The sequence below is a fragment of the Xyrauchen texanus genome, chromosome 16 (assembly GCF_025860055.1).
Source record: "Xyrauchen texanus isolate HMW12.3.18 chromosome 16, RBS_HiC_50CHRs, whole genome shotgun sequence".
Taxonomy (NCBI): Eukaryota; Metazoa; Chordata; class Actinopteri; order Cypriniformes; family Catostomidae; genus Xyrauchen; species Xyrauchen texanus.
In genome coordinates, this window is record NC_068291.1 from 43,377,029 (window position 1) to 43,399,987 (window position 22,959).

Genomic DNA, 22,959 nt, shown 5'->3' on the forward strand with positions numbered 1-22,959 from the left:
GGTGTTGGTTTGTTTTGGTATGGGGATATTGTATTCATTTCATTTGTTCAGGTCTTGAAAAAGGTCTTAAAATCTCTCAAAATTGATTTGAAAAACTCTGCAGCAACCTTGTAAATGATAATTCTGCCATCATTTACTCAGCTTCATGTTGTTCTGAATCTATATGATTTTGTTTTTATTATTTACAAAAGGAGATGTTAGGTAGAATGACAGCCTTCATCAACACTCACTTTCATTGCATCATTATGAAAAGTAACGGTGGTGGCGTAGTGGGATAAAGCGCATAACTGGTAATCAGGAGGTTGCTGGTTCGATCCCCACAGCCACCACCATTGTGTCCTTGAGTAAGACACTTAACTCCAGGTTGCTCCAGGGGATTGTCCCTGTAATAAGTGCTCTGTAATTCACTTTGGATAAAAGCGTCTGCCAAATGCATAAATGTAAATGCAAATGCATCATTAGTGAATGGTGACTGAGGCTATCAGTCCCTAACATTCTGCCTAACATCTCCTTTTGTGCTCCACAGAAAATTAAATAAAGTATTACAGGTTTTGAGCAACATAATGGTAGGTTAAAGTTGACCCATTTAGAAGTCCTCATGATGCAAAATATTTCAAGTACAACGCTAGTTGCATTTAAATCATCATTTTTTATTTTATTGACAGATATGAGGTCTCAAAAGTTCATCCTGGATCCAGATTCTTAGTATGTTTGATGTCACATCCGACTCATGAGTACAGGGTTAGTTGCATCCACTACAAGAAAAAAACAGTAATCGTTACTTAATTATCAAAAAAGTTGAATTACTTAAAATACATAAATGGCAAAAGTTACAGTATTATTATTATTATTATTATTATTATTATTTTCAAATAGGTTTTTTAAATTTTGTTGCAAAAATGCATTACCTCATTTTCTTGAAGCATCATGCCTTGCCCTCCAGCAGCGATCCTCTTGAATGTTTCTGGAGATATTAATAGTAGTTTACATGCAATCTCTAAAGTTTGTAAGTGTATCATTAATCACATTAACTACCATAAATCAAACAAACATTGACAGCAGTATAATGCACTGGAGAGGTCAAGTTTAGCTGTTTTCCAGTGTTATCGATTTCTCTTCATTAAACGTGATTCGCTAATGATGCATGCGATTAATATGTAACTATCTTATCTTTACTGTGATGACTCATGTCCTACATTTAAGATTTCATTGTGCACAAAATGTTTTTACACTCACTGGCCATGCATTCCATGCGTATAATGAGGAAAACAAAGTTCTCTAGAGTAATCTGTCCTCTAGAGTCACCGTATCGTAGAGCCATGAGATTCAGCATACTGTCACTCAATGCAAACCCTTGAAAAAGCAGAAATATGAGCCATGAGTCATTGTTCAGAGTAAATAGTACTTTATCATAGCATGCAATATAATGATTGATTTATAACTTGAGGTCATTTCCTTTGAAATGTACTGTGACAGTGACATATGGTTGTAATAATAGCATGGTACTTTGATGTGTACTATGGTACTATATGGTTCCCCATGGTATTTAAGATAGTTAAGGTCACTCTATACTGTACATGTCCTAAAACATGGTAGTGCCTTAGTACAACACTTACAAAAAAGTACCTTCACAGTACCAAAACTACCATGAAACCTACCATGTTACAAGTAAAGAATAACATGTTTTAGCACTTCCAGGCCCCACCACGTCGGTTCTAGCCGGGGGGGTGAGCCCTACTCGGCTTGGCCGGTGCCCAGGGGGGCCCTGGTCTTAAATTCAGCTAGTTGTCTCGTCTGATCTAAGGTCGTAAACAGAGCCGTGGTGGCGGCCGCCCTCGGGGGAGGGACTGGCCTGAAGACAGGTGGGTGGCCCGTCCGGAGCGAAGAGACCCGTGCGGGCAACAGGAGGAGGGACCCACCGGCAGTTGTGGGGACGATCCCCAGGACACTCGGCGCTCGGAGGCGCCACGGAGAGAGGCAACGGACCGGGCATTTGGGAGGATGAATGCAGGCCCCACCACCCTCCGTGGGGGAGAGGATAGCGCCTGCAAGGCCTCCAGCCACGGTCCGGCCGTCCCCATGCAACATGTTAGCAAAACCCCATATTATTTCACCATAGGAGCAGGTACTGTAAAACCATGGTACTTTTTGGTATTTGTTTAGTGTACCTGCAGCTTGGAGAGCATTCTGGAGTTCGTTCAGCGACAGAGTCCCAGTATGAGTGATGTCGTTACGATAGAAAATGTCCTGAGAAACATATAAAAGAACAAACACATTCAAACTGAAAGATCAAATAGAAGTCTTGATACAATCGGCAGAGATTGGTTATAATATGAGCCACTTTAAAGAATATTCCTGCTTCAATACAAGTTCATCTCAATCGACAGCAGCTGTGACGTAAAAACAATTATCAAATATCTGTGTTCCAGTGAGACACTTACAATGGAAGTCAATGGGGTCCATTTTTGGAGGGTTTAAAGGCAGAAATGTGATGCTTGTAATTTTATAAAAGCACTTACATTAATTCCTCTGTTAAAACTTGTGTATTACTTGAGCTGTAAAGTTGTTTTAAATCATCGTTTTTGCAGGATTGCAAGGTTGACCGTGTTACGTCATCATGGCAAAGTTATAAAATTGGCTATAACTTCACACAGATGCGGTTAGTACATGATTTTATCAGAGTAAAATCGTGTTAACGCACATTTTGTTTACGTCTCGTGTCTATACTAATGTCTATGGCTTGGCCCCATTGACTTATATTGTAAGTGTCTCACTGTAACCTCGATTTCTTGATTTATTTAAAGGATGGACGACGACGAAACTCAACATTATGCCACAAATACTGTCGATTGAGCTGAACTCTGAATATTGGCTGGAATATTCCTTTAAGTGGAGATTTAAAGCACATCTAGAGAAACTTTACCTTCAGCATTTCAACTCGTTTCCAAAGACGAAGACATTCAAATTCACAGAGTCTTCCGGTGACCGTGAGCTATATGATCATGTTAAAGAATCTTGTGCAGTAACGTAGTAAAATATGAATTATGTGAATTTTCTAAAACACTAAAGCAGTCCTATTTTTCATTTAAATACCCTTTTCCCCACTCTAATCACTCAGGATGCTCAAAGTAAAGGATACATCCATCAGCGCCACCAAACTCTTACACAAATCCAAACTGAATCCTTTAGGTTTCTGTGAAAGTCCTAAAAGATCAGAAAATAAAAGACAGAATCACTGATTACAAAGCAAATACACAGAAAATTATGATTAAAAGAACAGCATAAAGTCTCACAAGAGATACAAATTATGCATTTTCCATTTGACTTTTAAATGACTAAATGGTGTTCAATCAAATTAATACATACAGCTTTAATAAAATAAATATGACATATATATAGATATAAATATATATATATATATATATATATATATATATATATATATATATATACTGCACACCAGAGCTTCACATTAATGGGAAAAAAAAACCATGTGGCACAAGGCTGAATCACCACACGCTGATAAAACACTTGCATTTGTGATATTGCATACAGATAATAATAATAATAATAATAATAATATTAAAAACAACCATTTAATATGACATAATTGTTATTATAAGTATTATTGCTACTTTTTGGATATTACATTTTTATACAGTGGTTAAATTTTTCTGTCTTCAATTTCACGCTTCCATTTGACTGGCGCTTTCATGTTAGCAGGACTTTTATTTTGACAGACCTTTGAGTTCTTCCTGTTCTCGGGTTAGTTATATCAAGCTTCCCATTAATGCTGGGATAGTCCTATCCTGACTCTTTAGGTTTAAGTAGATACATTTTGTTAGTAAGGGTATTATGCTTTAAATGTGGTTCATGAGGACATTTCTAGTGTCCCCATAATTCAAATCACTTAAAAAACAAACTAAACGATGTTTTATTGAAAATGTAAAAATCTATAGTTTGTACAGTATAAAAATCATTATGTCTATGGAGATTCCTCATAATGATAGCTGCACCAACATGTCAGTGTGTGTCTGTGTGAGTGAGTGTATGAGTGTGTGCGCATGCGTGCGCCTGTGTGTTTCTTTGTGTGTGTGCTCTCTTGTGTGTGCGCTTGTGGGTTTGAGTGTGTTTGCGTGTGTGTGTGTTTGTGTGTATGCATGCGCCCGTGTATGAGGTGTGATTTGTGCACTTTTTGGAGATCGCTAAGCAAACTGAGAGGTGAACTAACGTGTATACGCTCGCGAGCCGTCTGGCCAAAATCCCATAGTATTCAGGCGTCAGACGTAAGATTTGAGACATCACACGTCACGGTCACGTGTTGGAGCTGCGCTCAAAGTCCGCGGCGGCGTGGCGGCGACGTAGCTGAAAAATATGGAACGCCAAAAGGGTCAAATTTCGCCACTAACGAAACGCCTTTCATTCTCAAAACGCCGGTGTTTACGGCGTTTAAGACGAAAAGACGCCGCAAAGTACGGCGTTCTGTGATACAAACGCCACAAATTACGGCGTTTACAAAGCAAAAACGCCGTCATTATCGGCGTTATTTTTATCCAGCCAATGACGCCGCTCTTCACCATCATACAAGATAGGCAGGCTATTTCACATATAAATTATTTATTATCACGCTGCCATTGCCTTAAAATAGACATTCATATTGCTAACGGTGAATAATAGGCTATATTTTGTACTACCATGTTCATTCTGATGTCATATAATATAACGATTATATGACGGTTTTTTATTTTTTTTATTTTACGCTTTGCTGCCACATATTATTTTCTCGTAATAACGAGATCATCTTTTTCTCGTGATAACAAGCTGTTATGTCGTTAAAACTACATATTTTCTTGGCCTTATAAGGACATGTGTCATGTAGGCTATAAAATATGCCTTATTATCCACATAAAATGTAGCCTATAGCCTATCACGCCTTTATCACACTTCTTATCACACTTTTGACCCCAGGCAAAATTAATAAATGAGGCCCTTTTTAAAAATATACCTATTTTATATAGGCCTATACGTTTTTTTATATATAATATATTATATATTTTTGTTAATAGACTATATCTTCATTACCTAGAGATATAATTAAACAAAAAGTAGGCCTAGTCAAAACACACATAGCCTAAGTAGTTTATTTTTTACAACATTGTGTTCTTATTTTGTTTAATTAACGAAATGTCAATCTTTGTCTTTATAACAGAAGATACAATACAATACACAAATCTTCAAGATACAGCCTACAATCTTCACATGTAACGAATTGTCACCTTATAAACAGTCATTTGTGTGGTGGAATAAGCAATGCTATAGAAATATATGGTAGCATTAGTTCATTAACTAATCATGCTAAGTCAACTAGTTTTTTTTTTTTCTTTGTTTTTTTTCAAGATTAGTATATTCATATAAGCAATTATGACTTAATTTTGCCTGGGGCCCCTATTCAGTGTTCGCCTCTGATTGGGGGCTGCTACTATTTGCTTAAGCTTTTTGAACGTAGAAATGATAAAGGCGTGATAGGCTATAGGCTACATTTTATGTGGATAATAAGGCATATTTTATAGCCTGTAGTTTCAACGACATAACATCTTGTTATCACGAGAAAAAGATGTCGTTTTAACGACATATGATCTCGTTATTACGAGAAAATAATATGTGGCATCAAAGCGTAAAATAAAAAAATAAAAACCGTCATATAATCGTTATATGACATCAGAATGAACATGGTAGTACAAAATATAGCCTATTATTCACTGTTAGCAATATGAATGTCTATTTTAAGGCAATGGCAGCGTGATAATAAATAATTTATATGTGAAATAGCCTGCCTATCTTGTATGATGGTGAAGAGCAGCGGTAGTCCGCGCTTGGGCTGGCGCGTCATCTCTTGTTTTAATAGTTCAATCGTTTAGGAAGGCTCTACCTCCTTTCGTGTATCCTGGGAACTGCTAAAACTCCAGAGGCTTATGATCTTAAAAAGCGAAATGGACTATATCGTGAAGATATAAAAATACGGTCGGACCTTGGAGTCGAACCCCTGTCACTATAAGAGCAAAACGACTCTGCTTTCCGTGCACGCAGACCAATGTCCTAATGAAGGTAGTAAGTTTCCTGTGTAATCTAATGTATTTCACAGACATGAATGTAAACAGAGGCTAAAATCATACCCACATATGATAAAGGAAAAAGGGGGATACACGTGCCCAATGAAGAAATAAAAAATATGTCGTTAGAAAAACAGAACCCGATCATTCAGATCGACAATCTACTACATATGTCTTTCCATTTGCTTCATTAGATGGGCTAAACTTTGAAGAAAAGGGAGGGGCTGATTGTAATATTATACAAAACGCCGCTTTTTACGCCGTCTTTGTCAGACAGAAACGCCGCAAATTACGGCGCACTATGGATGGCCTGCGGCGTCAGAAACGGCGTCATTGGCTGAATAAAAATAACGCCGATAATGACGGCGTTTTTGCTTTGTAAACGCCGTAATTTGTGGCGTTTGTATCACAGAACGCCGTACTTTGCGGCGTCTTTTCGTCTTAAACGCCGTAAACACCGGCGTTTTGAGAATGAAAGACGTTTCGTTAGTGGCGAAATTTGACCCTTTTGGCGTTCCATAGAAAAAAGGATTGTATTTACTTTGCGTCTGAATAACGTACGCGTGGGTAAACGTGTGGATAAACATCTGGATAACGTACGTGTGGATCAACGTCTGGCTATTAGCCTAATAGTTAGGCTGAATTCTATCATCTCACTATTGTACCTTTTAAATTTGGGATATGATCATAACACAGGAAACAGTAATCCAATAGCAGTAGTTTTTAATGGGGTAATCCAAAATCATAGTCTTCCAGGCAGGGGTCAAAATCCAAATAATCAAACCAAACACAAGAACTAAAACAAGACACAAGCTAGAAACAGAACTCAGAAGTGGTGTGACATAACAAGGACTCCCTGACAATGACTGAACAGACAGGGTATAAATACACAGATACTAACAATGAATAACAGGGAACAGCTGGGTACGAAGATGATGGGTAACAGCTGAGTGCAATGAACAGTGATTGGTACAGACAAGGATTGTGGGGAATGCAGTTCCAGAGTGAATGGTGACAGTATGGGGAAGAGACCTCTAGTGGACACCCGGGGCAACACAAACCAGACACTGTGACAGGTTTATATCAATATTTTAATCAATATTTTCAAACGTTATAAGTTATAATTATAAAATATATATAATTATAGAAATTATAAGACTGTATACGAAAAACTATGTAAAACAAATTATATATATATATATATATATATATATATATATATATATATATATATATATATATATATATATATATATATATATTTTTTAACATAGTTTTTCGTTAACATATATATAAAATAGGCAACTCGATCAAAAGAGTTAACCCACTACCAGCCAAGCTTTGAATACTACTTTTAAGTATCTTGATTAAAAGATTGCGTACAAGTGCAGGCCAAAAATACTTGGACTTTTCTCTCAGTATAAATCAAGTAGGGCCTATACCTAATGTCATTTTAAGAATATTTCTGAGAGGTACATAAAGTATATTTTTGAGAAGTATATAAAATGTAGACTGAAAGTATACTTTTTTATTTTTTAGTTGAAAAGAAGTAATAGAACAATTTTGGTAAGTGTTAGCATTACTAAATGTATAGTTTTATAAAATTGCTGTAGGCTGCAGTAAAATCTGTCTAATTGATTTACCTTTTTCTAACTGGCAGCCTTAAGATAATAGTTTTTGCAGTACTACTATAAATCTTGCGTACATATAAATATACTAATTATACTGATTACTAATAGTGTCTACACTGTTGTACAACCCACAAAAAAACATGAAAACGTGTGTGTTATGATTACATCCCAAATTAAAAAGGTACAATAGTAAAGATAATAGATATTTGCCTAAGTATTAATCCACGCGCTTATCCACACGTAGGTTATCACACGTCATTGGTCACGGCAATATCGACACGATGATTGCTTAGTTTGCAAAGTAAGTGCACAAATCACACCTCATACCCGTGTGTGCGCGCGTTCTCATGTGTTTGTGCGTGTGAGTGTGCGTATGTGTGTGTGTGTGGATGCGTGCGCCCATGTGTGTGTGTGTGCGCGAGCTCGTGTGTTTGTGTGTGCGCTCGTGCGTTTGATAGTGTGTTTGCGTGTCTGTGTACGTGTGTGCATGCGCTGGTGTGTCTGTGTACGTGTGTGCATGCGCTGGTGTGTTTGTGTGTGTGTGTGAAGCAGATGAACAGAGTGGCACCTCTTGTACATTCTGTAGCCTGCAGCGCATGTGACTGTATATTATTTAATTTAATTACACCCTTCTGCTGTTTAATGATCGCATTTGGCCATATCCAGAGGTTTTTTATTTTATTTTCAAATCTTGATTGATTTAATCTCAAAACTGTCACATCTCATATCGTTTTGGTAATGGCAGCATACTGTAATATGCAACAAGATGATATCATTCCGTTTAAAAATGTTTGGGTATCGCGATACTGCGTTAGTACCGGTAAACCGCGCAACCCTAGTTGACAGTGATTGATGCTGCTGGCAATTACTTACATAATCCACATACGAGAGAAACTCAAACTTAAAATAGATGCTTATTGTGTGACCTGGTATGTAGAAACATCACCTGCGTGAATATTCTCATTCAGAAGTCTTTGAAGACGCTCTGCATCCACCTCGCCAAACTTTTAAAAATAGAAAATTGTGACATAAGTTTATTGACATGTCAGTAGAGGTTTTAAGTATTTAACATGTGCCGTGTTCACGCTAAATCATCAGATATTCACATTTACTCAATGTCCAGGAACTAGAGAGTACCTCATCTGCATATTGTAGAAAGAGCGGGAATGAGTCATCGTTATCCCGCGGAATGATCTGAGAAAAGGAGAACATTTGATTGTGTATTAGCAATTTGAATTCAATTCTGGCAACACGTATTTAACCGACTTACACATGCAAATACAGTCGATGATTTGGAAACACTTGACTGAATTTGTTTCTCATGTTTGATCCAAAGGCTTTGCTTGAAATTAGTATTGCTGGCAAATATAAATGGTGGCTACATATGAAAGTGATTATAATATTCTGGGCTCAATCGCCAGCATTTGTGGCATAAAGTTCATTACTTAATGAATTTGATCATTACTTATCATTGTTAAAATACTCAGTGTTTTATAAGTATAGACACAAGACATAAACAACATGATGTTACTGTGACAAAATCACTTACTAAAGTTTTCTGTGTAAACATATCCAATTTTACAACATAGTAAACCATAAAACCCTAAAACAACCGGAAAATTGATGATTTAAACAACCACGGCTCAAATAGTCCATGAGTTTCAACATAGGAATTAATGTGAGTGCTTTTATTAAATATAAGCTTCACATTCTCTTCCATTGTAAGTGGCTTTTAATGTCTGTACTGTTATTTTAATGTTATTTTACAGGTTTGATGATTTACTATTATTCACTAAAGTGTAAAATACTATATGTGTGTCCAAACTATGAGTTGCGTGATGTACCTTTGTTCTTGTGATGCCATATCCAGAACTGTCTCTGAAGACACAAAGTCAAAATCTTTAATATTTTAATACAACATTCAATACAAACACATGCTAATAATGCTAATAATGCTAATAATAATCGTGCTTACTGAACGATGGCTTTTGTCTTTGAGTAAATATTCAAAATGAAAGACGAAGCTTCATTCCGGTCGAAAGTTGACGGGACAATGATGTATTCGCCCGCTTTAAGTCTGAAAAACTCCATGATTTCTCGAGCGTTGAGGTAGTTTTTGACTTTTCCAACGGGAGGGGTGGATTTGAAGAATGACCCAGATAATTTTCCTTGGTGGTCCTTCAACTGGAGAACAATTAAAAAGGATGACGGATTATCACTGCTTCCGTTCCTTCATGCAAAAACAAACCCAATGTTCAACTACATTTATTGAGAAAGTGTTAAATACGTACATGAGTTGGGACCTGTAAGAATAAGGAACAAACAAAATTAATAAATAATTAAATAAATGTCCAAGTACTAAATGTGGTCTTCATATGATCAGGAGTTTTGACAAACCCTGCTGAAAAGACCAGCATAGACCAGCATGAATTCTTGTGCTCGTCTAGGCTGGTTTGGGCTGGTTTGCTGGTCACGCAATATCCATACTGATCAACAGCAAAACTCATTAGACCAACCAAGGTAGCTTTGCTGGTTATGCTAGTGGGTATGCACCAAGATTATTAATATTTGATATTTTGGCCAATACGATACAGATTTGAACCAAAAAAACTAGCTTAAAAATCCACTTACCCACCTTATTTTGTCACCAGATCACTGTTTTGCTTAGGAATTAGGCTTTAGATGGGGTCATAACATGCCTTTTTAATTATTTTAGTATTTATAACATAAGTAAAGGTTTTTGAACAAAAACAAAAAATTAAATAGTGATATTGTGGCAGGGCGGAGAGCAGGGCTGGGTCGTGATCCTACACACCCGGTCCCGTGTTAGGCTAATTAAGCCTCCGTGAGGGATAAAGGTTGACTGCGGACGATTGTGCGGGAGAGAGGGATCGTTTACGGACATGTCCGCCATGTGTGTTTGTGTCCTTGTTTTAAGTTTATTATTAAAATATTATTTATGTTGAAAAACCGGTTCTCGCCTCCTCCTTTCCATTGATCACTTTACAGATATATTTGTAATACATGATCATTTGCCACCCTCATTCTGACCCTCTGCCAGAAACACTCTGTTTTGGTACTGCTTCTCCTTTAAGACTGCACAGTAAACGCCCACTCTTCTGATTGGCTCTCTGCTCTTGACTGACCTGCGCTCTCTCATTGCCATCTCACTGCTCACCGCTGTGGGCAGGGCTACAAATGTGATTAAAGGTACAGTAGGCGCTGATGTGTTGTTTTTGAGCTGGTCAGATGTAAATGTCTAGCGCTGTGTGACATCACAATGTGGAGGAAGTTGAGAACGAGTCGTTTTGGCAGCTTGATTTCAACAAATGCTCTTTTTGAGTTCTGAAACGTACATTTTGTTTACCTCTTCTATGTCAAAAGATCAATTAACATTTTATTCCTCATGTCATGACCCCTTCAAAAAAATACAATAAATCAATTACAAAGAAGCACAAAAATTGTTATTGTTCAAATGATAAATAATTTCCTTTGAACATGTGACATGCAAGCATTTTAAGAGTCAACAATGAGTTGTTAAATTGTCAACAAAATAATAAAAAATATTTGAAAATATGTTAAGATGATACTTTATGTGGGAACAACATTTATTTTATTTTATTCATTTATTTTGACCATTTTTGCATTTTTTGCACTTTTGGTTTTGCAGTTCTAAACATCAGAAGTCACATTATACATGTTGTGAACTATAAAAAATTTTTTTTTAAGATGAACATATTTTAATTTCATAATACAATTCCATTAAAATTAAATTGAGTAATCTTTATTAAAATGAAATAAAAAATAAATAAATATTATATTTTAAAAATAGAATTTAGTAATTACATTTATTTAAACATTACACAATTATATTTTTTGGAATTTTGTTATGAAATTGAAATGCATAAATAAAATAGCTATTTTTTTATTTATTTTTTTGTGTTTATTGATAATATATTATGAACTTAAATAAATATAAATGCTTTATTTTTTCACATTTATTTATGTATTTATTTTTTGGTTGGTGTTTCTTTATATAACTCATGGGGAGAAAATATTATAAATGATATACAACACAATAAATGTAACTCATTAATTATAAATATAAACGTTTTCACGTCGATGGTTTTAATTTGTCAATAACTGGCCGATAATTATCGGTGGCGGATCGGTGCCTCAGCTAACCAGCATCCAATGTTGTAAATGAACGTTCAGGACATATTTTGGTCTTTTCAGCAGGAAAACAAATAAATAACAAAAACAGCCTGGAGTGAATTTTACAAACCTCATAAATGACGAATCCAATATGCAAATTGGTTGCCAGGTGTCTGTTTCTCTTGTTAGATTTCTGAGTGAGAGACACCAGCAGATTGGGAGTGTTTTCCTCTCTGGGATCTTCAGCCGTCTTCTCAAGTATCACGCGATACTGGGGATTTTTGGAAAAACTGTCTATAAGCGCAAAAATAGGTTTAGCAGGTTGCAGGTTGTTATGGGTTCACATTATCATGCCTCAACAAAGAGTAAACTAGATTACCTGGATTATTTAAGCAACCCCCAGCTGTAGTTCCGATCACCCACTGGCCATTGTGCACTTCACTTTTCCAGGAGGAAGACTGAGATCCAGCAAGAACGTTTATATCCGTACAGCATACATCCAAATTTTCATAATTCTTGCAGAAATCCTCCATAGACATCCTACAGAGATACAGAGCTTGTAAAATATTGAGGCGCAACTAAAGCAACAAAAATGCACAGTAGATGAGCGTAGCTTTCTTTCCTGTGTTGACGCACTTCCTAATGGAGATTCATAACAAAGTTCGGGAGGAGATCACATCGCCAGAGTAACCGTATATAACAGCTGCTTACCTCTATGATTGCAACGATTCCCCCGGCATCCCTCCTCCACCCCATCTCCTCCCTTCTATCTCTCCGCCAGAGACAGAGAGACAAACACATTCACACTATCCTCTCTACAGGACTATATTAACTTGCCAACTACTGAATTGCAAACAGGATGTTGGGTTGAAACTCGCTGATTGCTGTTTCGAGCATTGCTGGTGGTATTAGCTGTCGGGACGTTCTCATGCTAGACACTGTTTATTGGTCAAGGACACGCCCCAGACTGCAAGAAGATGTCAACAATACTTTCGGTCTGTTTTCCAGGATAATGCATTAGGAAGTCAACTTTTCAGAGCTAACAGACATAAACTAAAAGCCATAAAACTCCAGTTTAGATTTCTTGGGGTCTAAAAATCAGCAAAGCTAGAAAATTAAGAGCTGTTCACCAGATGTATATTTTTAGAGGCTAATACGTGTATTTTGGGTCACTAAGCTGTTTTGCTCACCAGAATTCTCCGTTGTCAAGCACAGTGTTGTATCTTTGGTCCTCAGGTCGTGCAAGTTTCCACAAAGGGGATCTAAATGGATCGTATTAACAAGCCAATCATGTATAAACGTGTCAAATGATGCATAGAAGGGATAATATATCAAATTGAATCTTTAAGATGCCAATAAAAGATTCAGACTTATCGCTCCAGTCACCGCTCCACTCTCCACGTCCCCAAGGGTTTAAGATTCTCACCAGCTTCACTGGACGGCCCTGACATACAACCTGTGAGAGAACATCTTGTAAGAACAAGTAAAGACCAGCATGCATGTCCATGCCAGTCCTGGCTGGTTTAGGTTGGTTTGGAACTGGCAAACTGGTTGATCGGCATCAGGGCTGGACTGGGAAGAGAAGTCAGCCCGGGATTTTACATAGTTGGGACGGGGGGTGTTCGCTGTCATTTTCTGCACATCGCGGCGCCTTTTTGTGTTCCGTTTTGCATCACCCAGCAGCTCATTATAGCTTATTGTGGCCAACCCACCAGCCCGCTCGGTTCTCCCGATGGCCAGTCCGCCCCTGATCAGCCCCAAAGTGCGTCGGCCCGTATGCCAGATTACCAGTCCAGCCCTGATTGGCAGCGTTCCATTGAAGCGAATACACATGCAACAAACTATTAACATGCTTTCTTTGTTTACCTGTACGTTTCTAGATAAGTAGACCTCACCTCAGCAACTCCTGTGACCGCATATGCGTGCATTTCTACAAGGCCGCTGCGTAACACCGTATTTTGCAGCACTGGCTAAAAAGAAAACGTGATTTTTAGGACATGGATGTGTCAAGTATGCAATATTTAAGAGACTTCAATATTAGTGTTTAAGAATCAGTCCTCACCCCTCCAGGAGTACCACATCCCATCAAGGATTCTGATTGGCTGGCTCGTCTCATAAGTTCCCACAGATTCTTCGTTGCTTCACTTAGTTTGAACGTCATGTGCGGGCCACCGGTGAAGTCCAACAGAGCTTCTGAGATGTTTCCTGCATTCATGTCTGCATAAGAGCCACAGACTCTGGAAAGATCAAAATAATATTCAGGATTAATGTTTTTGCATTAGACCGTGTGTTTGGCCACGTTCACTCTCATATGTTTTCATCTGAAAATGCATAATATGTACGTTTAAGCCTCTCGTCCACAGTGCAATGCCCCTTTTCAATGCCTTAGAACCAGCTGAGGCTTGTCTGTTTACAATACTTAATGCATGTTTTAACTGTCCAAACTGCAATTAATCGTGACAAATCTAATATATATTCTATAAAAGGTCTAAGCCTCAAGCATCAACAATAGACCACTGTTTTTTGATTAAAATCTAATAATTCAATGTTTTGTACAGGAAGCATACTTAGCGTAAGCTTTCTCGAGCAACGCAGGCCAGAATTCATTTGCCGTTTTGGACTGAACAAAGATGAGTCGTCCATCAATCGTCGGTAGCTTGTCGTCAATAACAACATCAACCCATTTTCCAAATCTCCAGAACTGGAAAAAGAAATCGATAGTTTACGATATGTAATAAATGGATAAATAAATAAATAACAATTTAAAGGCACCATACATTTTTAAGGGAAAAGTTCACCCAGAAATGAGAATGCTTGTACATATTAAAATTTTAAATATGAAAACACGTCATTTGACATCGCTGATGCCAAACATGCGACACGTCGCACCAAGTTCGAAAATGCAGAAATTTGAGAGCTGCAGTGGAAGGCAAGATTTTCAGTGAATTACAAAAAGTCTAATTAAAGTCAAATATCCCTTTAAAAATGTATTAAAAATTCTCAGTTTATGAAAATAATGTTTTTTTTTTTTGCAATTTAAATGTGATGAATATTTACCCTGAAGTGAAATATTCCTGCATAATCCACAGAAAAATTTTGCTCTTCCTGGATAATCTGCGTCATAATCCTTCTTTGAAATGTAAGAGCGCCGACCGACGCCAGAAACCAGCAGTTACCTTCAGAAACACACATTAGAGCACATTAATTAAATACACACTGTATTTAACAGAAAGAGTTAATTACTGTATACTAAACTGTATATATATATATATATATATATATATATATATATATATATATATATTGTCATGAACACCGGTGAAGATTCCTCAATCGGCCACCGGAGGTCTCCCTCGCCTGAGTATTAACATCGGACTACATAGATATATATATATACACAACAATTAGTTCCGGTCCTCGAATCTGATTGGACGAGAGACGTTCCATGAGCACTGATGGTGTGACACCATCATCACTCAGACGCTTCACTGTGTGTATCGCTCCGCTTGTGTTGCGTGCCGTTCTACACTAAAGTGTAAGAGCAGTGCAGGTGGTGGTAAACGATCATTTTTGCGCGTAATAGCCAGTTAGGTGATGTGAAGTGAATCTGCATCAGCTAGTGTTTACATAGAACAGTGCTTCGTGATCGCTTGTATAACTACTACACTATTAAAGATAGGAAATAGCTTTAAACGGCTTTAAATAAACAACTTCAGCATTACGGCTCATCACAGCTGAGAGACACAACAGACTGATTAATTGGACAATGGGTGCTGTTTAAAATGACGGAGGACATTGCAGTTTCTATAGTGATCGACTCTTACGCACCGGCTACAGCGAAATAGAGAGGAATACCCCCGCTTGGATGCTATTTTTCCAGTGAGAAAGCTGAACTTCAGAAAGCTGACAGCATCTCTGCTTGGGAGTGGCAACAAGTGATCACACACGCTCCATCTCTCTCACTCTCTCTCTCACTCTCTCTCTCTCTCTCTCTCTGTCTCTCTCTCACACACACACACACACACACACACACACATCCATCCTTGTTTATCCAATAACTAGTACAAAACAGCACAAGCTGTGATACTATTTCTGAAGTGATATTTTTGAATTCTTGGACGTTTTGAACCAGCAATGGCAGATTCCGATCCGTGGTGTAAAAAAGTAGTCCCATGCACAAATGCGTTTTTATGACCGTACACAGTTTTTCCTAATTTTTTTAAATGTACTTATTCATTGAACTGTTGTATATAAGCAATATCACCCTTGCATTTGTGCGATATGACCCTAAATCAGCTGTGAATACCTGCGACCTTGTGCCCATGGCCGAATCACAGCAGTGCTGATATAGGGCCATATCGCACTCTTGCTAGTGTGATATTGCTTATATATATATATATATATATATATAACACAAGTGTGATATGGCTCTATATCAGCACTGCTGTGATTTTATATATATATATGGACATTGGTGGGAATACATTATACATAAATATTGCACATGTCTCTTGAATACTTGATTTTGAGTGATCAATGGTGGCATTCTGTAGTAAGATATGTATGTATAATAATCAATAATCTGTAAAATTGGCCCATTCAATCAATGTTCTAGCGGTTCGAGTTTCTTGTCTCTTGTATTAATCCACACTCTTTCTTCTCACGTTATAAAATCATTTACACTCAAATCAATATTTCATGTCCATTCATTTATTAACTAGCTATATGCTATGTTTAGATTGTTTTTATGTTAGACTTGATATGTTCGTTAGGCCATGCACATGTATAATCACACAATATTTAATGCACTCACAAACAGAGAGCACAGATGACATACCTATATTACCCTGGATAAAATCAAACCTTGAAGTTCCTTCAACGATGTACACAGGATTTGACACCAGATCCTGAAAGAAACAGATTTTTAGTTTGATGATTAGAAAGACTAAACCAAGCAAAAACATGCATGACTCCAAATCCCTCCCCGGGGGTAAACAGGGTTTCTTTACTACCCCCTACTCACCTGTGTCAACATGAACTAGGTATCACATTGCAACGGGGGAAAAAGCTCTTCTGTCTTCATTTGCATTTTCATGTTTCACAGGGACTGTAGTCTTTATAGTAATTTAGTTTGCTAAGTGTTCTGAATATGCACACATACCTGTGGTCTTTTCCACACCACTCTGGCCAGGTCAGCATACGGCAGAGGCCCCAAACCAATGGATTTCTTCTCCGGTGGGAACAAGTTATCTATGAATCTGAGTCGTTCCCTCAGGCAAAACGTCTTCAACCTGTGGAAGTCTTGACCCAGAAACATCTCAGGATTGCTGGGCGACCCCTGTCCATCCTTATGGTTACGCGCTGATACAATGTTTAAACACACGCCAGACGCTGGCATTTTCCCTCAAAATCTGTTGACTAGAAAACACATTGTTTGTCTCTGTTTACTATTTTACTCCTTATTAGATTAGATTAGATTTATTGTCACTGTGCAGGGTACAGAAGTACAAAGCTAGTATAGTAAACAATGTAATAATAGTGGGGCGGCTGTGGCTCAGGTGGTTGAGCGAGTTGGCCACTAATCGCAGGGTTGACAGTTCGATTCCCGGCCCACATGACTCCACATGCCAAAGTGTCCTTGGGTAAGACACTGAGCCCCAAGTTGCTCCCAATGGCAGGCTAGCGCCTTGCATGGCAGCTCTGTCATTTGTGTGTGTGTGTGTGTGTGTGTGTGTGTGTGTGTGTGTGTGTGTGTGTGTGTGTGTGTGTGTGTGTGTGTGTGTGTGTGTGTGTGTGTGTGTGTGTGTGTGTGTGTGTGTGTGTGTGTGTGTGTATTTATCACTTTGTGGGGACCAAATGTCCCCATAAGGATAGTAAAACCCGAAATATTTGACCTTGTGGGGACATTTTGTCGGTCCCCATGAGGAAAACAGCTTATAAATCATACTAAATTATGTTTTTTGAAAATGTAAAAATGCAGAAAGTTTTCTGTGAGGGTTAGGTTTAGGGGTAGGGTTAGGTTTAGGGGATAGAATATAAAGTTTGTACAGTATAAAAACCATTATGTCTATGGAAAGTCCCCATAAAACATGGAAACACTACATGTGTGAGTGTGTGTGTGTGTGTGTGTGTGTGTGTGTGTGTGTGTGTGTGAATGGGTGAATGAGTCACAGTGTAAAGTGCTAAGGTTAAATAGGCGCTATATAAGTGCAGACCGTTTTCCATAGTGTGTAATTTGTAATCTGCGGCACTAACTTTAGGGTACAGTGAGGGGCAAAATAGCAACTACCACAACACTTTCTTAAACACCTTTTTGCCACTATGCACTTCAAAACCGTGCAAAGTCTGAGGTAATTTTATCTTACAATTAATAACTTCTAAAATGTTGCAAATTGATGTAATTTAGAGGATGCATTTAAAGGGAACTGCTGAAATTATCACATTTATTTTGTGATAAAATATCTGTTTTTAAGTTTCGTTCAAGTTCATTAAATTAAAATTTTTCAATAACTGTCCAATAAGTGAAAGGATCGTATTTGGGGTAAAAAGCCCCCTTGATGCAGGGGCTAAAGACCCCCATAAAGCATTGTTTTTCTGAAGTGGAGGGAAAACATTTATGTATTCACAAATTATTGCCTCCACTGTATATCTATGCTATATATCACCAGGGACTGATTACCGACCGGGCCAATTGGGCCAGTGCCCAGAGGCCCTTGACTACCCAGGGGTGCCCTGGGCTTTAAGGCAGCCCTTGGAGATAATTGGCCCCAGGGCCTTTGCAAGTCATAATCCGTCCCACTATATCACTATAGCCCCCTATAAGAGTGCGCTAAATTATTAATTTTAATCAAAACAAACATCATTTATTATTTTTTGTTACAATAATTATGTTGCTCCATAAATATTCAATAAAATAAAAAAATGCATATATTCAATCCTGACACACTTTGCGAACACACACACACAAAAAATAAGATGTTCCTTTGGCATATTGTACCCACAGTACCAAAACTAATTGGAAAAAGGGATGTTTTCAAACAGGATTCCCAAATACTCCCCCATTGGTCAGATAAACAGATAGTCCTGTCCTAAACGTACACTTTTAATTGAACCGATGTTGCTGTGGCTGGTCAGGATGCTCAAAAAAACAGAGCAATGTTTTGAAAGCACCACAGAGACACAGGGGTAGGCAACGGCGCAAGCGCGCCCATAAAATCGCCACTGAACGCAATTTACACGTGCAATTCTTATCTTACGGTCCGATTCTGAGCACAACAGTCTGGTTTCATGGTAAACAACTACATTACCCATAATCCAGTAGTGAAAGATACATAAATCAGAGAACAGCAGCCAACAAAACCCGCAAAAACGTGCAACAGTGCTCCCATGATGCTCTGCGAATGACGTAATTGAGCCGGTCTCCCATCAATCTTAAACTATTATATATTTGCACATATCAGGATATTTGGCATTAAATGTAAAAGCAAACACTTTTTTGCCTTAAAATTATTATTTTTTTGCCTAAATTTGTGATGTTGTGATTCTCCTCGGAGATTGTTGGGTTCATTAATTGCTCACAAATCTTTTATGCAATATTTTATTAAAAGTCTGTGGAAGAAATTAATGGGGAAAATACTTCCGTAACCCAGACGGCTGGAAAAGTGGGCGGGCACTGTTGCGCTCTATATAGCCGAGGATGCCGCAGACCAACGTATTCGACCCGCCGTAACTTCCGCAGGGAAGTTTTTGTGAATGAAGTACAATCTTTAATAAGCCAAATTGACAGTATATAGAAAGGAGGCGTGTTTGCATGGAAATTAATGACAAAGACTTAATTTAAATATCGATGACGGATCGCAATTTCACTGCTGAATGCACCCTCTAAAAGTGATGGCAGGTGGTTTGTGAATAAGATGCAGGTATTTGCCCTGAAATGCCACTTTCAAAAGTGGCACAACTGTTTAGTGAATCTGCCCCACAGTGTTTACACTTTTCATTAAATCAACCTAGTAGAATAGTTCACTTCTATACGTCATTGCATAGTAAACATAAGCAATGCCAAAATTGCGCACTTTCCCTTTAAATTTATACCAAACCTACTTATCTGGTTTTGTTTAGTATAAAATGCCCAGATACAGTAAGTGGCATGTAAGTATCTCATTGACTATACATCATGCCTGTTTTTACAGTATATGTCATAAATGAATGACTTTAAACAGAAATAAACAATTCATTTGCATATCAGCTGATACATATTTCACTTACAAGCATGAATACTCCATATATACATGTGAAACATGAAATATATAAGACAGAAACATACCTTTCTCTGTGACTGTCTCTGTTGTAGGTAGATTGCTGTGAGTTTTTCAAACCAAGGAAGAGATCACAGGAGACACTATTTAAAGCATGACTCCACCCACTCAACCAGGTGTGACTTCAGGTTTCTGGATCTCAGGTCAGTATTTGCATGGAACAGGTCGGAGAGTGACTCAAAGCGTTCTGTACTACCTAATAACATCACATGATGTCACCTTTATTTCATCTTCACCTCATAAAATAACTGTATCTGTAATGGCAATCAATCACTTATATAAAGAGGATGAAGGTCAACACTATAAACCTTTAAATTAATGTTTAATTTTATGCAACGTGTCTGTTTGTAAAGTAAAAACAAAATTACTTTAAACAGAAACCGAAATGGATTTGCATGCCAGCGAATACATATTTCACATGCATTAATTTTCCATGTACATGTCCATTGTCCATACATGTTTTTGAGCATGCTAATGCTTGTAAAGAGGCTTGAATTCAAGATGCATGTTCAGGTTGTAGCCACATAGGACTATTTGCATTAGGGAGTAATGTATCCAACACAACACACTCTGTATGTTTACAGTCACAGTACTTGAAAAATAGGTAAGAAGAGCCCATCATGCAGGCAGAACGTTTTTTGTTTTCTTTTCCGTAGGATTTATTTTATTCCAGATGAAGCCAGATACTACAGTCTATCTGAAAAAATAAATAAATAAATAATAATTGACCTGTTAAACAGTTAAAAACGATGAACAACTCATTTTAATTTTTTCCATCCATCCATTCATCCATCTTCAACCGCTTATCCGAAATCGAGTCTGGGGTAGGCAGCTACTCCAGCAGGGGGCCCCAAACTTCCCTATCCCGAGCCACATTAACCAGCTCTGACTGAGGGACCCCGAGGCGTTCCCAGGCCAGTGTGGAGATGTAATCTCTCCACCTAATCCTGGGTCTTCCCCGAGGCCTCCTCCCAGCTGGACGTGCCTGAAACACCTCCCTAGGGAGGCGGCCAGGGGGCATCCTTACCAGATGCCCAAACCACCTCAACTGACTCCTTTCGACGTAAAAGAGCAGCGGCTCTACTCCGAGCTCCTCACGGATGACTGAACTCCTCACCCTATCTCTAAGGGAGAAGCCCGCCACCCTTCTGAGGAAGCCCATTTCGGCCACTTGTTTTCGCTAAAATTTTTATGTTGTATTTTGTCAAAATGCATTTGTATTCTCCATAACATTAATAAATGAATATGTTTAAGTACAGTACAAATACAGTTACTTAATGGTTGTTAGAAAGTAAATGATAGATGGTTGCTACCAGGGACTAAAAACGGTTCTAGGAACGAAAACGCAGAACTTGACTGAAAACGGGAAAGAAGTCATTTTTTATTGTTCTAGAGTGAAACTTAATAGCCGGTTCATTTTATTCCGAAATGTGAATTTATTTTCATGAAAGTTTTTAATCAAAAAAATGTCTAAATTACACCATTTCCTTTTAATCCAAAACTAGGCGGTGCTGTAAGCGATTTTAGCCATTCTAGAATTTGGATTAGCCACGCCCCCTTTCAAAAACTCCACATTCCAAAGACACCAAATGAGCATTTTTGAGACCGATATAGAGCAGAAACAACAACAGCAGCAAAACAGCGCCTTCAACTGACAACTGTTATGAACAACATGGCATTAAAATGGCATTAAGCCTCAATAATTTGCTGCAACTACAAGACTATGAGAACGAGCAAAATGATTGACAGGCAGAAAACTTCACACATTCGTTTTTTTGCTGTTTACAGAGTCTAGAGCTGTCACAGGGACCGGTGCGATATCTCATGACACTTATTTCCTTAATATATTTTTCAGGAAGTAAGAATGTTTTTGCATATCTTTTCATAAAAAAAAAAGAGCTTACAGCAGCTTTAATTAGAACATTAGCACGTGCTTTGTTTCTGAAGAAAACTGCTGCTTCACACATTTCTTTGCTTTATTGTGCGTTGTGGATGTAGCCTTTTGTGACGTGACATTTGTGAAATATAATCACTAAATATACAGTACATGCTCAGTTATAAGGACAGCTATCAGAGGTAGCTCACTGAATTATTGTTAGATTGGATACATTAAAACAGATTTGATGATGCATAAGAAGCATACCTGTAATTAAAAATTAAAAATAGTGGGGCCTGGGTAGCTCAGTGAGTATTGACTACCACAACTGGAGTCGTGAGTTTGAATTTAAGGTGTGCTGAGTGACTCCAGTCATGTCTCCTAAGCAACCAAATTGGGTCAGTTGCTAGGGAGGGTGGAATCACATGGGGTAACCTCCTCGTGGTGTTGATGAGTGGTTCTCGCTCTCAATGGGGTGTGTGGTGAGTTGTGTGTGGATCGTGGAGAGTAGCATGAGCCTCCACATGCCGTGAGTCTCCGCAGTGTCATGCACAAGCGGAGGGAACTGAGACTTGTCCTCCGCCACCCGGATTGAGGCGAGTAACCGTGCCACCACGAGGACTGACTAAGTAGTGGGAATTGGGCATTTGAAATTGGGGAGAAAAGGGGATCAAAAAATAAACTATCTACCAGCTGGCTCCTGTTACACTCATCCCCCTATACCTCACTCCCATCCGGGTCACGGCACCAATGTAACCGGTCCCGTTCGCCCCACTCCTAACGGTACTCAAACCGATGTCTCTGGCATGGGAGGCGGGTGCGCTAACAAGGAGGCTAAAGGCCACAGCCCCTAGCGTCAGTCGCTAGTTCAC

General features: G+C 38.2%; 1 protein-coding gene across 1 annotated transcript; it reads right to left on the reverse strand.

Moving 5' to 3' along the window:
- Window positions 1–234: 234 nt before the first annotated feature.
- zgc:136872 (uncharacterized protein LOC678524 homolog) lies at window positions 235–20,365 on the reverse strand. The gene is made up of 22 exons (XM_052146198.1): window positions 20,220–20,365; window positions 17,058–17,314; window positions 16,734–16,803; window positions 14,954–15,072; window positions 14,464–14,597; window positions 13,959–14,133; window positions 13,792–13,866; window positions 13,267–13,352; window positions 13,087–13,158; window positions 12,276–12,436; window positions 12,027–12,190; window positions 10,033–10,044; window positions 9,717–9,925; window positions 9,586–9,619; window positions 8,879–8,935; window positions 8,688–8,745; window positions 3,140–3,204; window positions 2,924–2,992; window positions 2,169–2,247; window positions 1,237–1,353; window positions 909–964; window positions 235–755 (listed from the first exon to the last, which is right to left on the reverse strand). The coding sequence occupies exons 2-22, from the start codon at window positions 17,292–17,294 to the stop codon at window positions 729–731; spliced, it is 2,076 nt and encodes a 691-aa protein (XP_052002158.1). The 5' UTR covers window positions 17,295–17,314; window positions 20,220–20,365; the 3' UTR covers window positions 235–728.
- Window positions 20,366–22,959: the final 2,594 nt, after the last annotated feature.

Bases quoted from the DNA above. Each gene is read 5' to 3' on its own strand.
- zgc:136872 (XM_052146198.1), bottom strand. From the start codon at position 17,294: ATGCCAGCGTCTGGCGTGTGTTTAAACATTGTATCAGCGCGTAACCAT. The intron at 13,867-13,958 runs GTGAGGACTGAT...TTTTCTTTTTAG, and splicing joins GATGTGGTACTCCTGGAGGG to CCAGTGCTGCAAAATACGGT. The intron at 8,936-9,585 runs GTACATCACGCA...TCCTTTTCTCAG, and splicing joins ATGGCATCACAAGAACAAAG to ATCATTCCGCGGGATAACGA.